A 22,998-nucleotide genomic window follows, 5' to 3' on the forward strand; every position below is an offset into this window, starting at 1 on the left:
AGGCGGTTTTGTTATTAAAGGGGCATAGCAGCTTGCCCTGGGCCTCACTGACCGGACTGAAGGACCCGGCAATCTGGCTCTGGGAAGTGGGCCTCCCTGAGGAGCGGGGCCTCGGTGACCCCAGTAGAGCCCCGGACTTAAACACCAAGGGCCAGGTGCTGGTTCCAGCTCTGTCACCTCATCACTCATGACTGAGACAACCAGCTTCTTCAGGTTGCGGTTTCATCTGAGGAAACTAGGAGACAAATTTGGGGTTTAAATGAATCTATGAATGTGCTCCAAAAGTTTCAAGAAGGGGCACCTGGGGGTCTTGGTTAAGTCTCCGACTGATGGTTTCACTCAGGTCATGATCTCAGGATCCAGAGATAGAGCCGGGGTGGGGCTCCACGCTCAGTGGAGAGTCGGCTTCCCCTTTGCCACTCTCCACCACGTACACATTCTCTCTCTCTCAAATAAATTTTAACATCTTTAAAAAAAAAAATAGTTGCAAGAGTTACAGACATGTGAGATGCAATTTGTGTATGTCCTTCCCACGTCTCAACCTCCGGAAAGGCAGGCAGGTAACACATTTACCCCTGCGGAGTGAGGCGGGGCGGGGGTGGGGGTGTGTAGGGGGGATGGGGGGGTGGGAGAGGTTCCCTCCAGCACCAACCACATTCTTCTCACGCCTTCAAGTGGCAACCCCGAGATGGCAACAATTTAGGTCTAAAATAAGTTAGGAAAGGCTGCCCCCTGCTGCCCAAGATGATGAAGATATTGAATGAAGATGATGAATGATTCCCACCCACACCGCCTAACTCCTACAGGGGAAAAGAGAAAAGCTGTGTGTGCTCCTGGGCACATGGACGGTGTGAGTAGCAAAGATAGGACAAACTCCAAAACTCCATCAGGATTGAAAGTAGCCGTGACACCAAGGGGCGCCTCGGTGGCTCAGTGGGTTAAGCCTCTGCCTTCAGCTCAGGTCATGATCTCAGGGTCCTGGGATGGAGCCCTGCATTGGGTTCTCTGCTCAGCGGGGAGCCTGCTTCCCCCCACCCTTTCTCTGCCTGCCTCTCTGCCTACTTGTGATCTCTCTCTCTCTCTCTCTCTGTCAAATAAATAAATAAACAAAATCTTTAAAAAAAAAAAAAAGAAGGAAAAGAAAAGAAAAAGAAAGAAGCTGTGACACCAAAACAGAGTGGTATTCTTTTAAGGCCAGCTGGGTTGAGGGTCCCCAGCCAGATGATCAAAAGGAAACTTACTTAGAGAGCAAATTACTGATAAACAAAGGGGTAAATGCCCTTTGCTCAGAGGTATGCATTTTTCACAAGCTTCCTGAGTGATTGGAGACCAGATAAGCAAAGTCAGGACCATAACACATCTTGCATGAACTGATCTTTTTTTGGAAAAATAATGACTTTGTGAATTAAACAAGTAGATTTTTAAAATAACACATTTCAAAGTATTACTTCAAACAACACTTTGTTGGTATTTTCTTGAAAATTTTTATTAACTTAAGTTTAATTTTACATAGATAATATATGGTTTAAAAATTGAAACAATATAATAGAGGCTAAAACTATTTTTACTTCCGCCTTCTTTCTACCTCCTCCACTCAGTCTTAGTAAGCAATCATTTTGATTAAGTTCTTTTGTACCCTTCTAGTGTGTCTTTGTACAGAACCAAGCAAACAAATGCATAATTCTTATGTTCCCCTTTTACTGGACAAAAGATGGTATATGGAAATGCTGACAGGCAACCTGCTTTTTTTTTTTTTTTTTCCCCAGTTAACAGTATATATCTTAGCTTTCTAGAGCAGGAAAACATTTGTATTCTTTTTTAGCATTGAATAAGATTCCATTTTGTGGATGTATCTCAGGTTATTTATCCAGACCCTTCCTGATGAGCATTTGAGTTTTCCTGATCTTCTTGCTACCCTAGATAATGCAAGTATTTTACAAACATTTTTTATTTGTATGCAAGAATGATTATAATTATATAATAATATAATATAATATATAATATAATAATTATAGGATAAACACCCAGATGAGGGATTTCCAGGTGAAAAGATAAATGCATGTGTAATTTTCATAGGTATTTCCAAGTTAGTCTCCACTTAGGTTGTTATCATTTTTTGTGAAGTGTATATTCCACTACACACTAGCTAATGGTCTTCTTTAATTCGATGTTGTCAGTCAGGTTGGTGAACAGAGGTATTTCGATGCAGTTTTCATTTGCAAGATTTTTTCCCTATGGTGAAACACCATTTACATTTCTTTTTCTCTGAACCATCTGTTCTTTGCCACTTTCATTGTGCTGCTGGATTATTTTCTTCCTGATTTCTAGGAGTTCATCATATACCGGGGAGATCAGCCCTCATGATGAGGATTACAGATGTTCTTTCCATATTGTCGTTTCTCTTTTGATTCTGTGTATATTTTTCCGTGAAAGTATGTCATCATTATGTAACGAAGTTTATCTTTTTTTTTTTTTCCCTCCTAGATTTTAAGTCATAGTTTGAAAGGCAATAAAAGGAAGCACTATCGAGTAAATGAGATCTAGGCCATTCAACTGGAGGTTACATTTCAGGGTCATCTTGTGCAGGAAAATAAAACACTGACAGCAACTTAAATGTACCTGCCCCTCAGGGAAAAGAGGGGAAGGCAGTGACTACGATCACATTTCAACCTGCCTGTGACTTTATGTATGCATCTCTCCACGTCCACTTCCCCAGCTCCCTTTTCCTAACCTTGATGTCTGAAGTCCACAAGCAGAGAGACAGGCTGACAACACACCAGTGCTCCCACACCAGCACTCGCTTGGAAATACTCTGAGCTCTCAGCTGTCGTTTTGTCTCTCGTAAGGAGCCCTACCCCTGGATAGCTCATGTCAGTTCCCCTCCAGGCCACCCTAGAGGTTCAGAGTTGGCCAGGATGGTCTGAGTATTGAAGGATCCCATTCCCAGAGGAAAGATGTGGTCTCTGGGTGACAGTCTCAGGGTCAGGCCCTGGGTAGAAAGGGGGCCGGTGCTTCTTGGGAAGGTGTCTCCCCACAATGAGTGACGAGTTTACAGAAGGGCGGGTCCTGGGGAAACCAGCCTCTGTGGCAGCAGCCTCACAAAGACACACAGCTCTGGGGAGCCAAGAGCGTCCTGAAGAAAGGGCATGGGGGTGAGGAGGAGGCCCCCCTCCCAGCTTTGTCTGTACCCTGCCACCACCTTGCAACATGGGGAGTGATGTCACCAACCTGCCCTCCAATGCCCTGGAAGGAGCACCTGCTCGGATGGTTTCTTCCAGGCTCTGATGGGCAGAACCGTGGGAAGGGGCGTTTTTTGTACAAAGATGTAACATTGTGGGGACAGGGGGCCACGGTGATTCAACTCTATGGGAAAGCTTTACAAAAACCTTTCTGCCTGTCCCCAACCCCAATTTCTCCACTTTTCTCCTGGGTCATGGGCCTGAGGGTGGTGTGAGTCAGAATGCTCCACCCCATCCCTGTTCACCGGTCAAGCCAACACCATGAACAAGGACGGGCTTGGATCAGGACTGATGCTTACAGGCAGAGAGCCCAGATGGAAGAAGAAAGCCTACTGGCACCGCCGGTGAAGGACTCCGGGAGAATCCTTCATCCCAAACCCCACAGAACTCAGGGCAAGGTCAGTGGGAAGGTACATGGGAGGTGACCCATCCTATAGAGGAAGAAGCCAGAAATATCCTGGCCCTTCATGGATCTGGCCACTGGCTCCAGGACCCTGCCCTCCTTTCCAGACACACATCCTTTGGGTAGACCCTCAGAAGGAGTTGAGAAGGTAGTGTGGGGCCTGCTGGATAGGCGCTGGCCATGTTCTGTGGCCCCAAGAGTCAGCTGGAAATGTTCTGTGCAGTAGGAGGGGCTTTCTTATACCAGAGTCCTCCAGACACCAACACCCCATCTTCTTTCCACGCCTCAGATTTGTTTGTTCCCCTGCCCCACATCACTGTGTGAACACTGAACTTTTCTTTGGAGAAGGCACCAGGCTCACAGTTATAGGTAAGACATGCTCTGGGTCTTTCCAAGTCCCTTGTAGGTGAAAGCAGGTCCCAAGTGTCCATTTTAGAGTGGCCATATGCTGATGTGCTATGATTTTACCTTCGGCCCAGGGACAAAGCTGACAGTTGTCGGTAAGGTTGGGGGACTCTCCAGACAGGGTGTGATGGGGACGATTCTATCCCGGGAAATGGGCGAGGGAAGGGATCACCCAGGTCTTGGGTCCCGGTCCCAAGATGTCATCCCAAGATGTCTGGAGATGTCGTCTCCACCTTTGGGAACCAGTAACCAGGAGGGTCCTGGTCTGGGCAAATCCACCCAGCCACCGGGGATGGAGGGTCTTCTGTAAACTCAAAACTGAGCCTCAGTGGTTAAGGCAGAGGAGAGAAAGAGATGGTACTGCTCCTCTGAGTAGTTATCTAACAGAGGGAAGCCTAGAGAAAGCCCAGAAGGAAATGAATGAGTGTTGACTTTGGTCTGTCTCCTTCACTGACTTGCGCTCTCTGTAGCGGCTTCATATCTTCCCTTGCTCTGAACTTCGTAGGAGGCCACACTGTGGCTCCTTGTTTCTGACTGTCCAGGGACCTGGGCAAGCTCTGGAAGGGAGTAGGGGAAAATATGAAGCAGGGCCGGTGGCTCTGGGAGGGAAGAGGTCCACGAACGCACCAATCTGTCCCCGAATCCCGCTGAACTCGGCAGAGGGGGGAGGTTCTGAAATGGATCTGGGAGGCTGTGCTTTTGAAACACCCTACATTTTGGGGAGGGGACCCGGCTCACCGTTGTAGGTAAGTGCATCAGGGCAGAGGGCTGGGAACCCACAAGGAGGGACTGGGGTCCAGGTAGAGCATCCCTCTTGGAGGTTTAGGTTAAAGCACATTTTATCAGCAAGCTCTGAATTCTTGTCTTGATGCGGGCAGGCGGGGACAGCCTCCATCTCCAGTAATTTCATGGACAGGCTATGCTAGGTTTGTGTTCCCCTACTGGGAGGCAGGTAGTCTCCTCTTAGGGTCCCCTTGTCCAACTCCTGTCTCCTTGGAGGATGCCCCATCATGGCCTTGTAAATGGGAAGCCTCTCGCCTCAGAGCTGCCTTACTCCTGCTGTTTCCCTCCCTGGCTCAGAAAGGAGAAGGACCGGGAGAAAGGGCTGGGGGTCACACACCTGAATCGATTGGTCCTCTGACTTGGCATTGCACACTGCACACTAGTCCCCCTCCACACCTCCTGGAGCAAAATTCTGCTACGGAAAGGGAGAGGAGAGCAGGCAGGTGTACTTGGGAGGGCAGGAACTGGATGCAGCCAAGGGAAGTTTTCCTACCAGGCTGCAGTGTTGTGTAACAATGAAAAACTGTATTTTGCAAGTGGAACCAAGCTGTCTGTCCTGGGTAAGTAAGAGGCTTCCTGGGGGGCAGTGTGTTGCAAGAGTGAAGTCCCAGGAGGACTCCCAGGACACATCAGGGAAAAGGCTCAGGGAGCGTGGACGAGCAGAGGAGGTACTGGAAGTTCTGGTGGACGCTAGCTTCTGGAAGGAAAGGCCCCCGAGAGCAATTCCGGGGTTTGTCACACCCTCGCTGTGCTGTGGAGCAACCAGGCCCAGCACTTTGGAGATGGTACTCAACTCTTGGTCCTCGGTAAGGAGCAGGACAGGGGTATAGGGCCGTTGTCCCTTGGACGTAGGGTCCCCGTCTCTCCTCCCAGCCCTGGTTGCTGGGGGTCAAGTCAACTCTCTTGTCCCTGGGGGAGCTTCCAAAGAGCTGTGGCGGCCACTCCTCTTGGTGCAGCTTGGCGGGTCCCTCTATTTCTCTTCCCTGAGTCTCCAGTCCTTAATATTTGCTCCTTACTCTTTCCTTGGTTCATCCTTCCTTCTCGTGTGTGTGTGTTCGCATATGTGTGCCCATTCTAAGCCTGCTCCTCTTTCCCCATAGTATGCTTGGACCTTTCTCCTAACGGACCCCTCAGGTCCAGAGCCACGGTGGAGCCTGGTCCTTGGGAGCGAGGACTTGCCCTCTGGCAGGAGCCCTCCATGGGTTTTACCACGGCTGCCTGCAGCTGTGTTCCTATAACTCGCCGCTCTACTTTGGGATGGGCACCAGGCTCACCGTGACAGGTATGGGGCCTCACTCCTGGCTGGGGTTGTCTGTGTGTGATTGGTGAGTCCAGGAGTGCGGGTGGCAGGGAACAGGGGTGTAAAGGCAGGGCTCAGAGCCACCCCTTCCCTCCTGGAGCTTCGCGGACCCTGGGGTATAGGGCTCCAGATTAGCTCTTTGGGCTTTTTGTGTTCTCACTCTGCTTCTCTTTATTCTCTGGGACTCCTCTCATCTCTCCTGTTTTAAGGGTGTGTTGTCTGACTTTTCTCTCATTCTCTCTCTCTTTTTTTTTTTTTTTTTTATTTGGATCTTCTCCATTTTCCCTCCTATTCTATCTCCAAGTCTTCACTGTTGACTCCATTTTGGTGAGTTGTTCTGTCTTCTATGTTAAAGTCCTTCTAATATCTACCACCCGCCCAGAACTCTGTGCTAGCCTTTGTCGTCCTCCTTCTCCATCTCGACTAGCCTCAAAGATCCATATATGTCTTCCTGAAGTGATCTAGGGCTCAGGAGGCAGCGGAGGGCCAGATTGGTGGGACTGGGCTGATTCGAGGGCTGTTTCTGAGCCCTGAGGGTAGAAGTCCGTGTCACAGTATACTGAGGGCTGCAATGGGTGTCTGGGGGACACAGTGCTAGGCAAGGTCAAAGGAGATACAGTTGGAAACATTTGCCATCTTAGTAATAGATAATAAATAAGGTATAAAGAAGAGAAAATAGGGAGGAGGCCCCATTTTCTCAAGCCTCAGGATCCATGCTGGGCTGGTAGAGTAAGGGACCCATCACAAAACACTAACACACCGTTAGTGTGCTTGGGGAGGAAGCAGACAGGTGGAGGACGGGGAATGGTGGGATGGATCTGTGCTGGGCATAGAGACAAGGCCAGAGGAATGGGGTACCTGGTCCTACCAGACTGGCTGGCTGGAGCAGAGTTTGTCCTGCAGATGGAGGCTCACGCCAGCAAGTGTGATAACAATTAGAAAATACAAATTACTGGGGTCTGTAATACCCAGAATCTTGGGGCTCATGGGAAAGGCTGGGGGATGCTCGAGCAATTGGAAAGTGGAAATCTCAGAATCTCTGAGATGTAGAAAATGGGGATAATAGCACCAGCCCCTTAGGGTGTTAAATTGTTAGGGGCTAACTTTTACAGAAGTCTTTGTAAAAGGCTCGGCTTATTGGGGCCATCCTTTCCATTCGTGTTTATCAGCACTGTCCCAGCCTTTGGCCTTTTTCCAAAACTGCATCTCAATCTTCTCATTTGAAACACATTTAACTACTTAAATGTGGTTAAAGTGAAGACATCTGGGTTTCCCATACTTCTGCTCCAAAAAGCCATTCCTCTGGTCAACATAGAGCCAAATAGAGGGCACAGTCCATTCTGGCAAAAAGACGGGAACATGGGAAAGAGATGTGCTTTCTCTCATCCCTCTGTGTCTTCCCAGGGGCCCTGCCTTCCAACAATTCCAGAAATTCTCCCCTGTATCACGCATGAAAAGGGCCCAGGGCTTTGCAACATGAGCTCTCTGACGACACGGCCCTTAGACTGAAATTCGTTCATATCCAGCAAATAAGACCTGAACTAAGATTTCCAAAGCTGGCAGGGAGGCTTGCTGGGCACTGGAAGGAAAAAAGAATTGGACCCATGGACAGTATCTTTGATGGGATTACAGCCATCCTGGGCAAGCTACCGCACACCCTGCGTGCCCCAGTGTAAATGGAATAAAGGTGAAACATCGGAAACATTATACCCAGAGGATTCTAGTTTCCTCAAAGCAGGTTACAGGTTTAACTTACACATACACACACACGGGAAAGAAAAGGAAAAAAACAGTGAGTCAGGAAAAGCATTTAGAAAAAAGTATAGTCAGATACAACGGGACAGTGTCTCCTCCAGGCAGCAAAAGCTAGTTCTCCTATGTGCTATCACAAGAACAGACACGCAGACACTTTGTACAAAAGGAAAGTGATAATTAGAAAAAGTTGATTTGGTTCCTGGGATTGTGCTGCTGGAGAGAATCATCAGCCTCAAATCCCAAGCTCATTCAGCTGTACCATAGGAAGAACCGATAGTCACCCACTGAAGAGGGCTTTGAACGAGGAAGAGAAACAGATAGACTCTCATGATAGAAATGGAACAAGGCCTTGAGAAAGAGACTCTGTCAAGAAAACCAAGGAAATCAGGACACACTGCTACCTTAGGGGATGGAAGAGACAGTCAGCAGTGTGCACCCATGGGGTAACCGGGAGGAGTGGCAAAGCTGAGTGAGAACAGAATGAAGACAGGACCTACTACTATATAATTTTGCTTTAAGATGACTCCATTTCCAGCTCTCTCTGTCTTTCTTTATTTCTGTCACTGTCCCAACCCCAGTCAGCTGTCAGACCAGTCCTGGTCGCAAATCCTTTTCCCTTGCAGAGAATCTGGAAAAGGTCAAACCTCCCATGGTCACAGTGTTTGAGCCATCGGAAGCAGAGACCTCCCGAACCCAGAAGGCCACACTCGTGTGCCTGGCCACCGGCTTCTACCCCGACCACGTGGAGCTGAGCTGGTGGGTGAATGGGAAGGAGGTCCAGAATGGGGTCAGCACGGACCCTCAGCCCTACAAGGAGCGGCTGGATGGGAATGACTCCAGCTACTGTCTGAGCAGCCGGCTGAGGGTGTCCTCTGCCTTCTGGCACAACCCTCGTAACCACTTTCGCTGCCAAGTCCAGTTCCACGGGCTCGGGGACGATGACGAGTGGCCCAGCGACAAAGGGACCAAACCCGTCACCCAGATCGTCAGTGCCGAGGCCTGGGGCAGGGCAGGTGAGCGGGTCTGGGGGCTGGGCAGAGAGTGAGCTGAGCACAGAAAGGCGGTGCCCAGGCAGACACAGGACAGGGCGGGAAGACCAAAGCCCAGCATGAGGGTGAATGGGCACCCCGGGGCTAATTCCTCCCCCAGATCCTCAGCCCAGCAGAGCCCTGCAGCTGGGCCCCCCCGCTTCACTGTGTGAGCCTGTGTGGCTCAGCACCGACGGGGGTGCCCCCAACCCCTCGTGCCACCACGTTCCACAGAGTTCCAGGATGGCATGGCTCCACGGGCACAGCACCAGAAAGACAGTCTAGGTGTCTAGTCTAGTCTCTTCTGTGTCTAGTCTCTTCTGTGAGAAGCCCAGTTGGAGCCTGGGGTCCGTGCTGACCAGAAGGCTGACTTGCTGCATTAGCATTTGTGTTTGGCTCGTTCTTAATGGAAGCACAGCTTCCCAATAATTTTACATTAGCTTCAGGTGCGCCCAACTTGGTAACTTTCCGTCTGCTTTAGAAGATGAGGCCTCTCACCCATTCCCTCCCCCTTCTCTCTTTCAGACTGTGGCTTCACTTCGGGTAAGTGACCGTCTCCTCTGCTTGCTCTGCGTCTCCCATGGTTTTGTCCCAGAAGCCGAGCATGGAGAACCATGGACCCTAGGGTGGGGGTGGAGAGGCCAGAGTCACGTGCTCACAGGTCCCTGTGTGCTCTCCTTTCCTACCCGCAGTGTCCTATCAGCAGGGCATCCTGTCTGCCACCATCCTCTATGAGATCCTGCTGGGGAAGGCCACTCTGTATGCTGTGCTGGTCAGTGCCCTGGTGCTGATGGCCAAGGTAAGGATGGGACTCTGGAGGTGATACTTGAAACACAGCAACTCAGAACTGTGAGTAGTCAGAGACCCCGCTGGCAGTCAGTGGCGTCAGGAGAAGAAGACAGAGGTCCACCCACATGCCTCAGCAGATGTATTGTACCTCCGGGATCACAGTGGGAGAACCAGGCAGAGAAGGAGAAGCTGAGGTCACCTGAGAACCCAATGGAAATTGTAAAGAGCTCTACCATTCACCCTGTCAGCAGACCATCCTACTTCCTCTCAGTTCCCATCACTCCTGGTAACCCCTGAAACGTTCTCTTCTTCAGGTCAAGAGAAAGGGTTCCTGAAACCACCTCAGAGGCAGAGGTGGGAGCTTCCTGCTTGCTATTCCCCAATACGGATTCTCCTTTTTCTCCTTCTAGCCAGTGCTTCTCAAGAGCTGTTTTCATCTCTCCGCTCACCCCAATAGTTACCCACTATGTTCCTGAACACCTGGACACTGATGACCCAAACCTCCCTAACCCAGGGGGACCCCTAGTGTGACTAAATTGACTATTGACTGAATCAATAAAAATGATGTGTTCTGGCTTGACTCCACCTTATGAGTGTCTGGATATATCTTCTGCCCATCCCGGACCTCCCATGTGCCTCCCGCCAGAATAGAAATAAGAGGTATTGGGCACCTGGGTGGCTCAGTCGTTAAGCATCTGCCTTCAGCTCAATCATGATCCTGGGGTCCTGGGATTGAGTTCTGCATCGGGCTCCCTGCTCAGCAGTAGCCTACTTCTCCCTCTCCCACTGCCCCTGCTTGTGTTCCCTCTCTCACTGTGTCTTTCTGTCAAATAAATAAATAAAAATCTTAGAAAAAAAAAAAAGGAAAGAAACAAGAGGTATTCAAGGAAAGAGCAGGTCCCTCCAGTACCGGGGCTGAGGGACTGAGTCTGGGGCTGCCCTGCTCCTCCCTGTCAGGAGAACTTGAGTAAATGTAAATGGGGGTGATGGGATTGAGGAGGCTTACTCAAAAACAGCCCAGAAAAATGGTGACATTTTCTATCAGAATTTCCTGTCCTGGGGCACCTGGTTGGCTCAGTGGGTTAAGCCTCTGCCTTTGGCTCAGGTCATGATCTCAGGGTCCTGGGATCGAGCCCCACATCGGGCTCTCTGCTCAGCAGGGAGCCTGCTCCCCCAACTCTTTCTCTGCCTGCCTCTCTGTCTACTTGTAATCTCTCTCTCTGTTTCAAATAAAGTCTTAAAAAAAAAAAAAGAATTTCCTGTCCTACCTGGACCAAGCTGCTCTAAGGAAGAGTCTACTTCCACAGGTGTATCTCCCAACAACCGGTCACTTATTTGTGGCTAAGAAGCTTGCCTTCATAGCTATCACCCATGTTCCCTTCAACTGTCTCCCTGAGTACACTACTGTCTTCTCTTGTCACCAAGCAGGCTTCCCGGCCAAGAAGAGAAGGCACTGACTTGGAGTTGGAATCTCAAGTAGCACATGTGTCTTCCAGTTTACGTTACAAATCTGTTGATGAGTTTCTCTCTAGTGAATTACATGGGTGTAAAAACGTGCCCTGATCACTCCTGGAAGGATAGAAAATAAAGGTCCCCAAAACCAAGAGTCAGCCCTATTGCTATTTCGAGGAATCCTCTAAGAGCTCTTTGTTGTCTCATGGTCACTGTGGTGATGCACAGTCCTGGGGATGGCATCTAGGCAGTGGTCCTCTGCTACCTCGCTCCGTGCATGCCCCACTCCTCTCACCCTGCATCCTGGAGCCACCTGCTTCCAGGCTATTTTGCATTCCATCACCTGGAGGCATAGTAGTACTCCAACTCCTACTTACTCTTGAAGATTTAGCCCCAACATCATCCCCTGTAAGAAGCCTTCTCAGGTGTTTCTTTGCCTGAATTAGCCATCTACTCTCTCGCTCACGGGACTGGAACGCATGACTTTCTCTCTCCATTGCAATGCATGAGGCATTCACATGTGTGTGCACACTTTTATAACACATATGTATGTGTACATGTATTTACATACATGTGCCTGTGCACTAACCCACTCAAGCACACATCATTGCAATGTCCTGCTATTCACCTTCAAGAAAATAAGGAGATCCAAGTCACAGTCCCTAGGGAGCCTACCTGTTCTGGAGGGGATCATTCATGAATAGAAACAGTTGAAATACAAAGTGGCGCTTTCCGATAGAAATGAGAGCTGTCTGAAATGCAGTCAGAGGCTAGTACTCAATTTCCTACTGGGATCATCAGGGAAGCGTCTGAGAATGTGGCAAACTCTTCACAGAAAGAATTGGTCTAATCAACCCTGTGGGAGGGTGGTTGTGACAGTCAGAGACATGAACCAGAGCCGAAACCACAGGGTCAGGTACTTGAGGGTGCTTAGCCAGGGATGGGGACGAGGTTCAGAGATAGGAGGGAGGAGATGTTAGGCAGGCTGGTGCGTGCACCTTGGAGGTGAACTCAGGTCCTTGCCACCAGCATGGGGCCTGGCACATAGGAGGTGTTCATGCAGTGTGTGGGATACATGAAGCATAAGGAGCTTGGACTCTGTTCGGGGAGCAGTGGGGAATTACAGAGTCTGCTTGTCCCCATGCCACAAGCTGCCGTCACCTGTTTTTTGGAGTCCACCCCTCGCTCCTCCCACCCCACGTCACTATAAATGCCATTCTGTGCAGGTGGGCACTGTGAGTCCCAGAGGGGAGACCTGGTGACACAGAGGGTCTCCTCACAGAGGTGTATGTTCTGCCATACAGCCTCTCTGCCCCTCCCCTCCCTCCACCAGCACCATGACCTTCCCCAGCCCCTCCCCACTTTAAATGTACTCTGAGTTGGCTCCCAGCCCCACTCAGTCAAACCTCTGTCACCTGCACTTCCTGTCTCTGCCCAGTGGTTGGGGGGGAGGGGACCAGAAGGAAAGAAACATTTTTGTATCCTGTTGTAACATTGTGGGAGCTGGGGGGGCACGATGACTCAGGTAGAGGGGGTGCTTTTACAAAAAGCTCTGCCTCAGAAAATACCTCCACCTTGCCCTGGGAACACAGCTCCTGGATGGGGAGTGGCTAGGAGGTGTCTCTAGAGCTGGTCCCTGATGTGCTCTTGCAGGGACCTGGACTGGGTGAATACCTCTACATCTCCCAGCTCCAGACAGCTTCCCAGGAACGTGAAGGGCCCACACGTCGAATCAGGGTCATCACCCAGCACTTTTCATAAAAACCTGCCCTTGACAAAAGTACTTACACATGCGTTATTTATTAAGAACTCACAACAACATTGCACAAAACGTAGTACCCCCTTTTTCAGATGAAGGAAAGAAGGCCAGAAAAGTTGCAGGTCCTATTAGTAAGAGACAGGGTCCTTCCTGGAACATGTCCCAGCTCCAGCCCCAACCCCCAGCACCAAGCTCAGTTCATTTTACACCTCCACTGTACTGTCCCCAAGCCAAGTTGATTCTCCTCTGAAACTGGAGATGACCTCCTGTAGCATCTAGATGACTATGTCCAGCTAGCTCTGGAGGTGGCAGGAGAGAAGCCCAGGAAGGAGAAGGACAGTGCATCCCCCGCTTGTGCCAAGGGAAGCAGGAGGAGCAGAAATTCTTGGCAGCCCCTGACCACTGTGCTTATACAGCGAGCAGCACTTTGGGCCAGGGACCCGGCTCACGGTACTAGGTAAGAAAGCCTCTCCCGGTGGGAAGGCGGGTGGGGTGCCCAGCCTGGACCACCCTCAGGACCCTGGCCCTAGAGGAGTGGGTGCTGGCCCCTTCCAGGTCCCTAGTCTGGGAAGGCGGGTTTGTGCCTGGGTCCCCAGAGCTGTGCAAACACAGGACAGCTGTACTTTGGGGCCGGTTCCAAGCTGACGGTTCTGGGTAAGGAGGTTAGCTGGGGGGCAAGCGCTCCGCGGGGTGGGATGGACACAGGTGGGCAGCTGCCCGGCTCCGTCAGGGGCTGTGCTCAGAGGCGGGGCTCAGCGCCTGGGCCGGGACTCCCGGTTCTTCGAGGGAGCAGGGCCGGCGGGAGAGGGCAGCGCCAGATTTTTGTGCTGGGGCTCCGGGCCGTGAGTGGAGAAACTCTGTATTTCGGCAGGGGCACCCGGCTGACGGTGCTAGGTAAGCGAGGGGGCCCGGGGGCGCCGGGGCGGGCGGTGGGGCAGCGGATGGCGGGCCTGTTTTTGTGCTGAGCCAGGGGGCTGTGAGCCAAAATACCCAGTACTTCGGCGCGGGGACCCGGCTGACGGTTCTAGGTGAGCGCGGCGCGCGGCGCGGCCGGGGTCTTGGGGAGGGGGCCCGGGGCCCCGCTTTGCAGCCTCCGCCCTGTCCTTCGGGGCCGGCAGTCGGCTGACCGTCCCGGGTGAGTGGCCGCGGGACCCGACACGAGGGTTGCGGGGTCGGAAGGGAAGGCGGCGACCCCAGGGCCCTTCCTGGCCCGGCCCGGGGTGGGCTCGCGCAGGGAGCGGGAGCGGGAAGCGGCTGGGGCGCTGCGGGGGTTTGCGTGCGGGTCTGGGCCTCTGTGTTCCTATGAGCAGTATTTCGGCCCCGGCACCAGGCTCACGGTCATAGGTGAGATTTGGGCGTCTCCCCCCGTGCGCGCCGCAGCTCCTCGGACCCGGGAGATAGTGGGGGTGGGCCAGGCAGGGACGCGCAGTCCGCCGTCCGCGGGGTCAGCCCTGCGGGGGGCGGGGACCGGGTCCTCCGAGGCCCCGCACAAGGGTGGAGGGTCAGGGGGCTGTGGGGCTCTTTTTCTGCTTTTGAGGTACTTAGGGGCCGAGTGCCTGGGGGACTAGAGCATCGATGGGGACTCAGAGCCGCTGGACTGGGGGACGCGACTGAGAAGGGAAAACTGGGGCTGGGGGAGGGGGCATAGAAGGGGTGTAGCTGCTACGGAGAAGGGGGACCGACCGAGCGGGAGGGGCAGGAGGAGAGAAGGGATAAGCATGGGACTGGCGACTGGCGGGCATCCAGCCCAGCCGGCTCCTGGGAGAGGTAGATGGAAGGGAGGCCGTTGAACAGGAGAAAAGGACCGAGAAGCAAGAGAGGACTCGAGAGGCCACAGAAAACAGTTCAATGTGCGTCAGTGGAGAGAAGAGTCAAAACAAGAAGGGTTGGTTGATTTACTGCTTAGCATTTAAAATCATATTGAAAACCCCTGCCTTTCTCTCCTAAGCCAGAGAGCCCCCTGATGGGTGTCTAGAGCACCCATTCCTGCCCGGACTGGACTGGACCCTCAGCCCCTGGGATGCATCCCCACCCCCATATCTCCCTCTGCCCCCCAGCCTGAAATCTGGGACCTCACACTAAGTATTTCAGCCTCAACAGCTCAGTGGTGGAGGAGGTTCAGTTGTTGCAAACATATGTTAAAATGCAGATATTTTGTTTGTGAGGTGAGGAAAATTCCCAGGACGATCCTAAGCTCCTAGATTTGGAAATGAGCCTCAAACATCACCTGGTGACAAGAATGTTGAGGCCAGAGAGGGGAAGAAACTCATGATAGTGGTACATTAACCTGGATTCTTTGACAACAACAAGCCTCATTTGTCGTTAAGAGTGTCATTATGCTGGATCCGATGGGGCTCAGCTAGACTTTGTCCAGAGGAAATGCCAGATTCCTGTGATGAGCAGGGGTGGGGGAAAGACCAGACTTTAGAGCCAGATAAACCTGATCCCAATCCCTGGATTGCTGATGATCAAATGACCTTGGGCAAATGAATCTGTGGGAAGTTCAGTCCCCTCCACTACACAAGGTCATCAGCAATACCCACCACTTACCATTGCTGTAAGGGTGACTAACAGGAGACCCTACATGTACAGTATCCAGGGAAGGTGTATTGTTATAATTTGGCCCTTCTCTTCTCCACCCTTCCCCTAGGTGGTCACTGGGGAGTGAGGGGAGAGGGTGAGACCAGTGCCTGAGGAGGGACAGGAATTTGGAAAGTAGATCATGGAGGGGAGGGCCGAGTAGATGCGCATGGTGGATTGGGAACATGAGACATAAACTTCACAATTCTGCCTGAGACCCATCCAACCCACAAACAGCATATACAAACAGAAGCTCCCTAGTATATACACTTACACCCACATAGAAAAGCTCACCCACACCCCACAGGGACTCACAAACAAGGAAGGATAATCCAACCTTGCCCTGGCATGGAGCTGTGTAGACAAGGGCTTCAGAGCGTCCTGTTTGTCCTGCCCGTTACATCAGTAAACATCGTGGGGAGCATCACACATGACTCAAAGGACTTTGTTAACTGGGTGGGGGTCAGAGGAGTACACTCCGTAGTGCCCCGGGAGAGCAGCTACAACTTCAGAGCCAGGTTCTTTGAGACAAGAGTGAAGACACCAGGCTGAGCAGAGAGATTGGGGGAGCTGGGCCTTGCAGCTATTAGCATGTTACCGCCTCTGGTAAAGCAAAGACCTAGAGACATTGTAGGGGTTAGCAAGAAGGAGTTGCAGGGAGGGGAAGCTGACAGGTTGGGAAGCCCGATCAGCTAAAAATGAAAAAGCCAGGCTCTTGTTAAGAATTATTTAGGATTTCAAGATGGTGACAGTGGCCCTTAAGCCAAGGGTGACAGTGGCCCTTAAGCCAAGGGTCTTTGTAAGCATGGGGTCCTATCCATGGGTCACACACTCATGCAGCTGCCCCTGGAAGTAGGGTCCCATCCAGAGAAACATGACGTGTCTGTTAGAAGGACATTTTCTCCATCTTCCAGGCTAAATTAGATTCTCATAAGGAGATATTTCATCTTAACAGAATTGCTAAGAAATGAACCCCAAAAATCAGTGGAAAGCAAAGGAGAAGGATAAAATGAATGGAGAGCAGACCTAGAAGAAGTGAGCCAGCCAAATGAGAGGGTGGTCTGGGCCTTCACCCAAGACTCTGCCGAGGAGAGGCCTTGGACAAAAATTATATCAGGGCAGCTGCTAGCAAGACGTAACTCTGATGATCTCAGATGCTTATTTAGGAAGCTGACTGGTAGAAAAAAGTATAACATTTGGAAGCAAAGGCGCAAAGAAAGTTGACGAATCCCTGAATTTGACCTAAGGAGAGATTGCTCTCGGAGCTGAGGAGCCTCAGGAGGTAGAGGAATGGGTAGGGATGACCTCATACCCACAAAAAAAGTCAGAAAATCTCACATTCTCATGAGCACACCATAAAACAAAAGGGTACCCTCACCTGAGTCCACAATATGCCATCTGTAGATTGTCATCGGAGGAGAGTCCCCAGCCATCAGATGACCCCCTGATCCCCAGTTCCCCTTTACTCCTCAGCCTCTTTGATTTCAAAGCAATTCCCAGGCTGAGGACAGGGGCTGTCTGAAAGCTTATGTCACTTAATGTCCACGGCCACTCTGGAAAGTCAAGTCAAGATTTTCCCTTCACAAGCAGGAAAAATGATGCAGAGAAATTAAAACACTGTCCCAAAGTCACATTCATGGGCAAAGTCAGTTTTAAGATTTGGATCCTACCATTCTGATTCCAATCCTGTGCTCACACCACTTAATAACTACTACATAATAGGGTGAAACACAGGTAAGCGCTTACTGATGGAAAAGACATCAAATAACATCAATGAGGGGACATTACTCAGAATGTCTATAGGGTGAGTACAAAGAACGGGCAGGACAGAAGAAGAATTACAGAGGAGTGGGGACAGTGATGCCCAAACACACAGGACCTACTATATAATTTTGCTTTATGATGACTCCATTTCTAGCTCTCTCTCTGTCTCTCTGTCTTTCTTTATTTCTGTCACTGTCTCTCTCACATACATACACACACACACACACACACACACACACACACACACACACCAACCCCAATCAGCTGTCCTGGTCGCAAATCCTTTTCCCTTGCAGAGAATCTGGAAAAGGTCAAACCTCCCACGGTCACAGTGTTTGAACCATCGGAAGCAGAGACCTCCCGAACCCAGAAGGCCACACTCGTGTGCCTGGCCACCGGCTTCTACCCCGACCACGTGGAGCTGAGCTGGTGGGTGAATGGGAAGGAGGTCCAGAATGGGGTCAGCACGGACCCTCAGCCCTACAAGGAGCGGCTGGATGGGAATGACTCCAGCTACTGTCTGAGCAGCCGGCTGAGGGTGTCCTCTGCCTTCTGGCACAACCCTCGTAACCACTTTCGCTGCCAAGTCCAATTCCACGGGCTCGGGGACAATGACGAGTGGCCCAGCGACAAAGGGACCAAACCCGTCACCCAGATCGTCAGTGCCGAGGCCTGGGGCAGAGCAGGTGAGCGGGTCTGGGGGCTGGGCAGAGAGTGAGCTGAGCACAGAAAGGCGGTGCCCAGGCAGACACAGGACAGGGCGGGAAGACCAAAGCCCAGCATGAGGGTGAATGGGCACCCCGGGGCTAATTCCTCCCTCAGATCCTCAGCCCAGCAGAGCCCTGCAGCTGGGCTCCCCCTTCACTGTGTGAGCCTGTGTGGCTCAGCACCGACGGGGGTGCCCCCAACCCCTCTGTGCCACCACGTTCCACAGAGTTCCAGGATGGCATGGCTCCACGGGCACAGCACCAGAAAGACAGTCTAGGTGTCTAGTCTAGTCTCTTCTGTGTCTAGTCTCTTCTGTGAGAAGCCCAGTTGGAGCCTGGGGTCCGTGCTGACCAGAAGGCTAATTTGCTGCATTAGCATTTGTGTTTGGCTCGTTCTTAATGGAAGCACAGCTTCCCAATAATTTTACATTAGCTTCAGGTGCGCCCAACTTGGTAACTTTCCGTCTGCTTTAGAAGATGGGGCCTCTCACCCATTCCCTCCCCCTTCTCTCTTTCAGACTGTGGCTTCACTTCGGGTAAGTGACCGTCTCCTCTGCTTGCTCTGCGTCTCCCATGGTTTTGTCCCAGAAGCCGAGCATGGAGAACCATGGACCCTAGGGTGGGGGTGGAGAGGCCAGAGTCACGTGCTCACAGGTCCCTATGTGCTCTCCTTTCCTACCCGCAGTGTCCTATCAGCAGGGCATCCTGTCTGCCACCATCCTCTATGAGATCCTGCTGGGGAAGGCCACTCTGTATGCTGTGCTGGTCAGTGCCCTGGTGCTGATGGCCAAGGTAAGGAGGCGGGCAGGATAGGGCAGGCAGGTTGAACATCACACATGGAACATGAGGGGATCTCAGAGGTGACTCAGCCCTGATGTATCCTGTATCTCAAGGAAATTATAATAGGACGACCAGACTGGAGAGAAAGTATGGGGATCGTTATGGGATGCTGCACCAGACGATGGGGAGAGTCAACCAGCTGTACCAAAATCAGCTCGAGAGTCAGGCTCCCTGAGCCCCCTCCTGCTGTTCATGGCCCGTGGGAATTTAATCATGCCCTTTCTTCCTCAGGTCAAGAGAAAGGGTTCCTGAGACCAGCTCAGAAAATGCACCCTGAATTGCTCATCATCGTCCCTGAGATTCTCCCTAACGTGCTCCAGTCTGCGTTTCTAGAAGTTAATCTCTCTCTACCTCTTATCTCCTTTCTGCTGGGATATCTGTCCCTTCTCTCTGCTTTCCTGCAGACTGAGCTCCTCAACCCTGAAACGGAAATAGACTAAAACAATAAAAGTGTCCTGCCAGGCCATGCTGTGTCTCCGGGTTATCTATGAAGTTCTGTCCTTTAAAGATTTAAGGAAGGCCCCACCCCTGCCACATACAGAGGGACTGACTCTTCTTTCTAAGCAAGGCTTCTGGCTCCTGTTCATCCTGATTGAGAATGGGTTCCACCGTCCATACCCAGGCATTCTGGGCTCCTAGAGTGTCGGGTTGGTCCAAAGGGCAAGGAGCAGGGGACACCCGTGTAAAGATGGGCAGAGGCGAGCCCTAACCCCACCTCAGGACAGGGCCCAGGATAGGGCAGCCTATGGGGTTGAATGCTTGGTCATTTTTCAATTCCAGACTCAAATTTCATTTGTCATGTGTTTGGGTTTGATCTGTGTCTGTTCTGAATGCCCCCATCTCATCTTGTTTTGAGATTTCAGCAGAAGATACAGCTCTATTCTGCATCCCTAGGTTAGAATCCTAAAGAAGGCACAGAGTTGGAGCTACCGATAAGTGAAGCCCAGTGAAGGGAGCATCCCTTCAGGCCCTGAGGGAGGCATGGGGAAGGGGCTGAGGTGTTGTACCTGAGCAGCCCTTCCCTTGATGGGGTAGAGAGCAGGCCACCCCAAATGCAGCATGTCGGGCACACCCGCCAGGGGCAGTGACAGTTACCTTACTGGGGTAAACTCTCCAATCCAGTCACATTCACTGCAGTAGAACCCTGCACTGGGGGGAGATGGGGTGGAGAAGGGATGCAATCAGGGGAAAGAAGACACAGACCCACAGACCGGTGAGAGAGGCCAAAGATAGGTTCGTTTAGGCAGGAAGTTAGGGGTGAGAAAGAAGTTTGGCAGCCAAGAAGGGAGGGGTAAGGTGGAGTCCCTTATTGGTGGCCTCCTTTGTTCCCAGTTTGGGGCTGGGCATTGGCACCAGTGTTGTCCCCATTCATCCCCAGCATGTCCCTGGAAGCAGATGTCCTCCCTCCTCCGCGGGTGAAGAAGCCACAGTTCATAGATAGAATAACTGGTAAGCAGTGACACGTGGCACATTCTCTTGAAGATGGAAATCCAGGAAGTTTGTTCCAAGTAATAGCCAGAATGGTGTGACTGTCACTGGGTTACCATGGAGTAGCCTCACCCCATTTCCAGCGTAGGACCCCAGGAACAGACCAAAGGGCGTGTTTGTTTCTTAGCAGTGTAGTAACAAAGGATCACAAACTTGATGGTTTAAAGCAGTAGGAATTTATTCTCTCCCAGTTCTGGAAGTCACAAGTGCAAATTCAAGGTGTCCATAGGAACGCACTCCCTTCAACAGGTCTAGGGGAGAATCTTCTCTGTTTCTCCCCACCTCTGGCATCTTGGTAGTCCTTGGCTGTGGTGGCATCTCTCCGACCTTATGCCTGCTTCCACATCACCTTCCCATGTCCCTGTGCCTGGATTTCTCCCTTATTTTTTTTGTATCAAGATGGGAGTCATTGGATTTAGGACACACCCTGAATTCAGAAGGATTTCATCCTGGGATCCTTGACACATGCGCCTACAAAGACCTTATTTCTGAGGTTCTGGGTGGGCATGAAGTCTCGGGGGCCACTATTCACCTGAAAGCACTGAGTGTCCAGGAACTAGAGGGGAGGGATTCTCCAGACCCAGCTCCCACAGGCCAGGAAAGGACACAGCCCAGGGCAAAGGTGGCCTGGGGAACCCTTCACATGCCTGTAACTTCCCATCAGTCATAATTATTTCTACATGTCTCAAACTGCAGCTCAGTTTTTTTTTTTCTTGTTGCTTATTTGTTTTTATAATGACTTAAAAGCCCCAAAACAGGGGACAGAGTTTAGGTGCTAGACCAGCACCTGCAAGAGCCGTGCCTCCTATGCTTTAGACACACGTGGTGCCTCCTCACAAGGCTGGGACTGGGAGAGGAGCAGCTGAAGGGACAAGTAAGCTTCTCAGAGAAAAGAAGGCATTGTATGGACCAGAGCGGGTGGCGTGGGACAGGTGTTTGTGGGTGCAGAGCAGTGAGGAGGGTGAGCAGGAGCAGGACATAGATGGAGGAGAAGAAAACCCCACACAGAAGGAAAACGGGCTCTACAGGCTTGGTGATCCTCACTGGGGTTTACTGAGCAGGGGCATTAGCAGCTGGGTGGATGTGGGCAGAGATGCCTGTGGGCACCTGGGGTTTGCCAACGTGAGGGACATGAAGAATGAAGGAATGTCCTCAGGCGGATGAATGACTCCCCACCCTCCTGCTCCATGAGACATACCAATCAGCTGGAGAAAGTTACAAACATCATCTGGTCCCCACTGCACACCCTGTTTGACCCAAGGAGAGCCCCCTTCCCCATATCCTTACATCTGTTTTCTTGTCTCCCTCAGACGGCAATCCCCAGCCTCCCCAATATTCAACTTACAGCATTAGGATGTTAACCTCTTCTGCCTCTGCCCCTCTCTCTGGAATCCAAGTAGGTCCTTCTGAACCAATTCTGGGCATCTGTCCATCCTTCCCCAGGTGAAAGTGAGCAATGACAGGTTAGATGAGAGGTGATCATATCATTTAGTGCACAAGTAGGGACACTACTGAGGGTGAGAGATAGGATTCTGGGACAAAAGAAATGAATTAGCAGGTACCTGGGTGGCTCAGTAGGTTAAGCAGCTGCCTTTAGCTCAGGTCATGATCTCAGGGTCCTGGAATTGAGCCCCGTGTAGGGCTCCCTTCTCAGTGGGGAGTCTGCCTCTCCCTCTGCCCCTCCCCCTCGCTCATGCATGTACCCTGTCTCTCAAATAAATTAATAAAATCTTAAAAAAAAAAGAAGTGAATCAGGATTATCCCAGCAAACTGGGACACACTCCCATTCCAATTAAAGATTCCAAATTCCAAATTCCAAAGAATTTCTGGGTCCAGAGAATGGGAAGCACTGAAGCAATCCCTCATGGGCCTAGGCATGTTTGCCTGTTCTAGTCTCAAGGCTCATCTAAACTTCATACCATCCAAGAAACCTGTGGGCAGAAGGTAGCCCAGGGGCAGGCTCCACAAGTGAGACCAGTACAGGGCAAGGCATGCTTCTTGAGTGATGAGACTTAGAAGCCAGCTTTCTCTAGGATGCCTCGGGTCCCCAAGTTCTCACCATTTCCCACCTTGGGGACTCACCCTGGGCAGACTCTAGGAGAGGAACCTCAACCCTGTGACCCTTAGAGATTTACTTAAAAACTAAGAGGCAAAGGGGAGCCTCCAACTGGTCACATCGTCAGGAGACCATCCTGGTAGGGAGGGAGGTTCCTGTGGGGAAGGTCTGCTCAAGCCACAGTCGCTTGCCCAGAAAAATTTTCCTATCAACACTAAGTATCTTTGAAAGACTCACATGCCTTCCTCCTGCTCATGGCCAGGCTACACAGGCTGGGCAGTGGGGATGGGGGCGGAAGGTGTTGGGACCATCCAAGAGACAAAGACTTTTTTTCTCTTAAGTAAGTGATTAGGGAAGAAGGAGGGAAAGAAAACAGAAAACAAAAAGGATTTTAGAACAAGAAACGGTGGAAAATGAGCAGCGGATCCTGGTAAATATTAATATCTCCCTTTCCTGCCCTGAGGCATTTCCCTATTTTTCCTCTTCCACAGGGACCCAGGGAAGGGCAGCCTGACTGATCTCAGCCTCTACCAATCAGTGTGACACACAGCCCTAAATGTTCTGTGTAGGAGGAAATCATGAGGTCACTACTTAGGGGTGGATGTGGGAACAGAGGATTGGAACTTGAAACCAAAAACACACTCAAGCCG

The 22,998-nt window shown here is 51.4% G+C and overlaps 2 gene segments (V, D, J or C); both read left to right on the forward strand.

Annotated features, from left to right (window-relative positions):
* LOC125080658 (T cell receptor beta constant 1-like) overlaps window positions 1-19,268 on the forward strand; it is a 116,975-nt gene extending 97,707 nt beyond the window's left edge. The window contains 5 exon segments of the C gene segment in view: window positions 13,330-13,370; window positions 17,554-17,943; window positions 18,483-18,500; window positions 18,650-18,756; window positions 19,036-19,268. Coding sequence covers window positions 13,330-13,370; window positions 17,554-17,943; window positions 18,483-18,500; window positions 18,650-18,756; window positions 19,036-19,056 — 577 coding nt within the window.
* LOC125080660 (T cell receptor beta constant 1-like) lies at window positions 5,664-10,283 on the forward strand. The segment is given in 5 exon segments: window positions 5,664-6,112; window positions 8,509-8,898; window positions 9,439-9,456; window positions 9,606-9,712; window positions 10,017-10,283. Coding segments are annotated over 5 exon segments (561 nt in total).
* Window positions 19,269-22,998: the final 3,730 nt, after the last annotated feature.

Source organism: Lutra lutra, chromosome 11 (genome assembly GCF_902655055.1).
Source record: "Lutra lutra chromosome 11, mLutLut1.2, whole genome shotgun sequence".
Taxonomy (NCBI): Eukaryota; Metazoa; Chordata; class Mammalia; order Carnivora; family Mustelidae; genus Lutra; species Lutra lutra.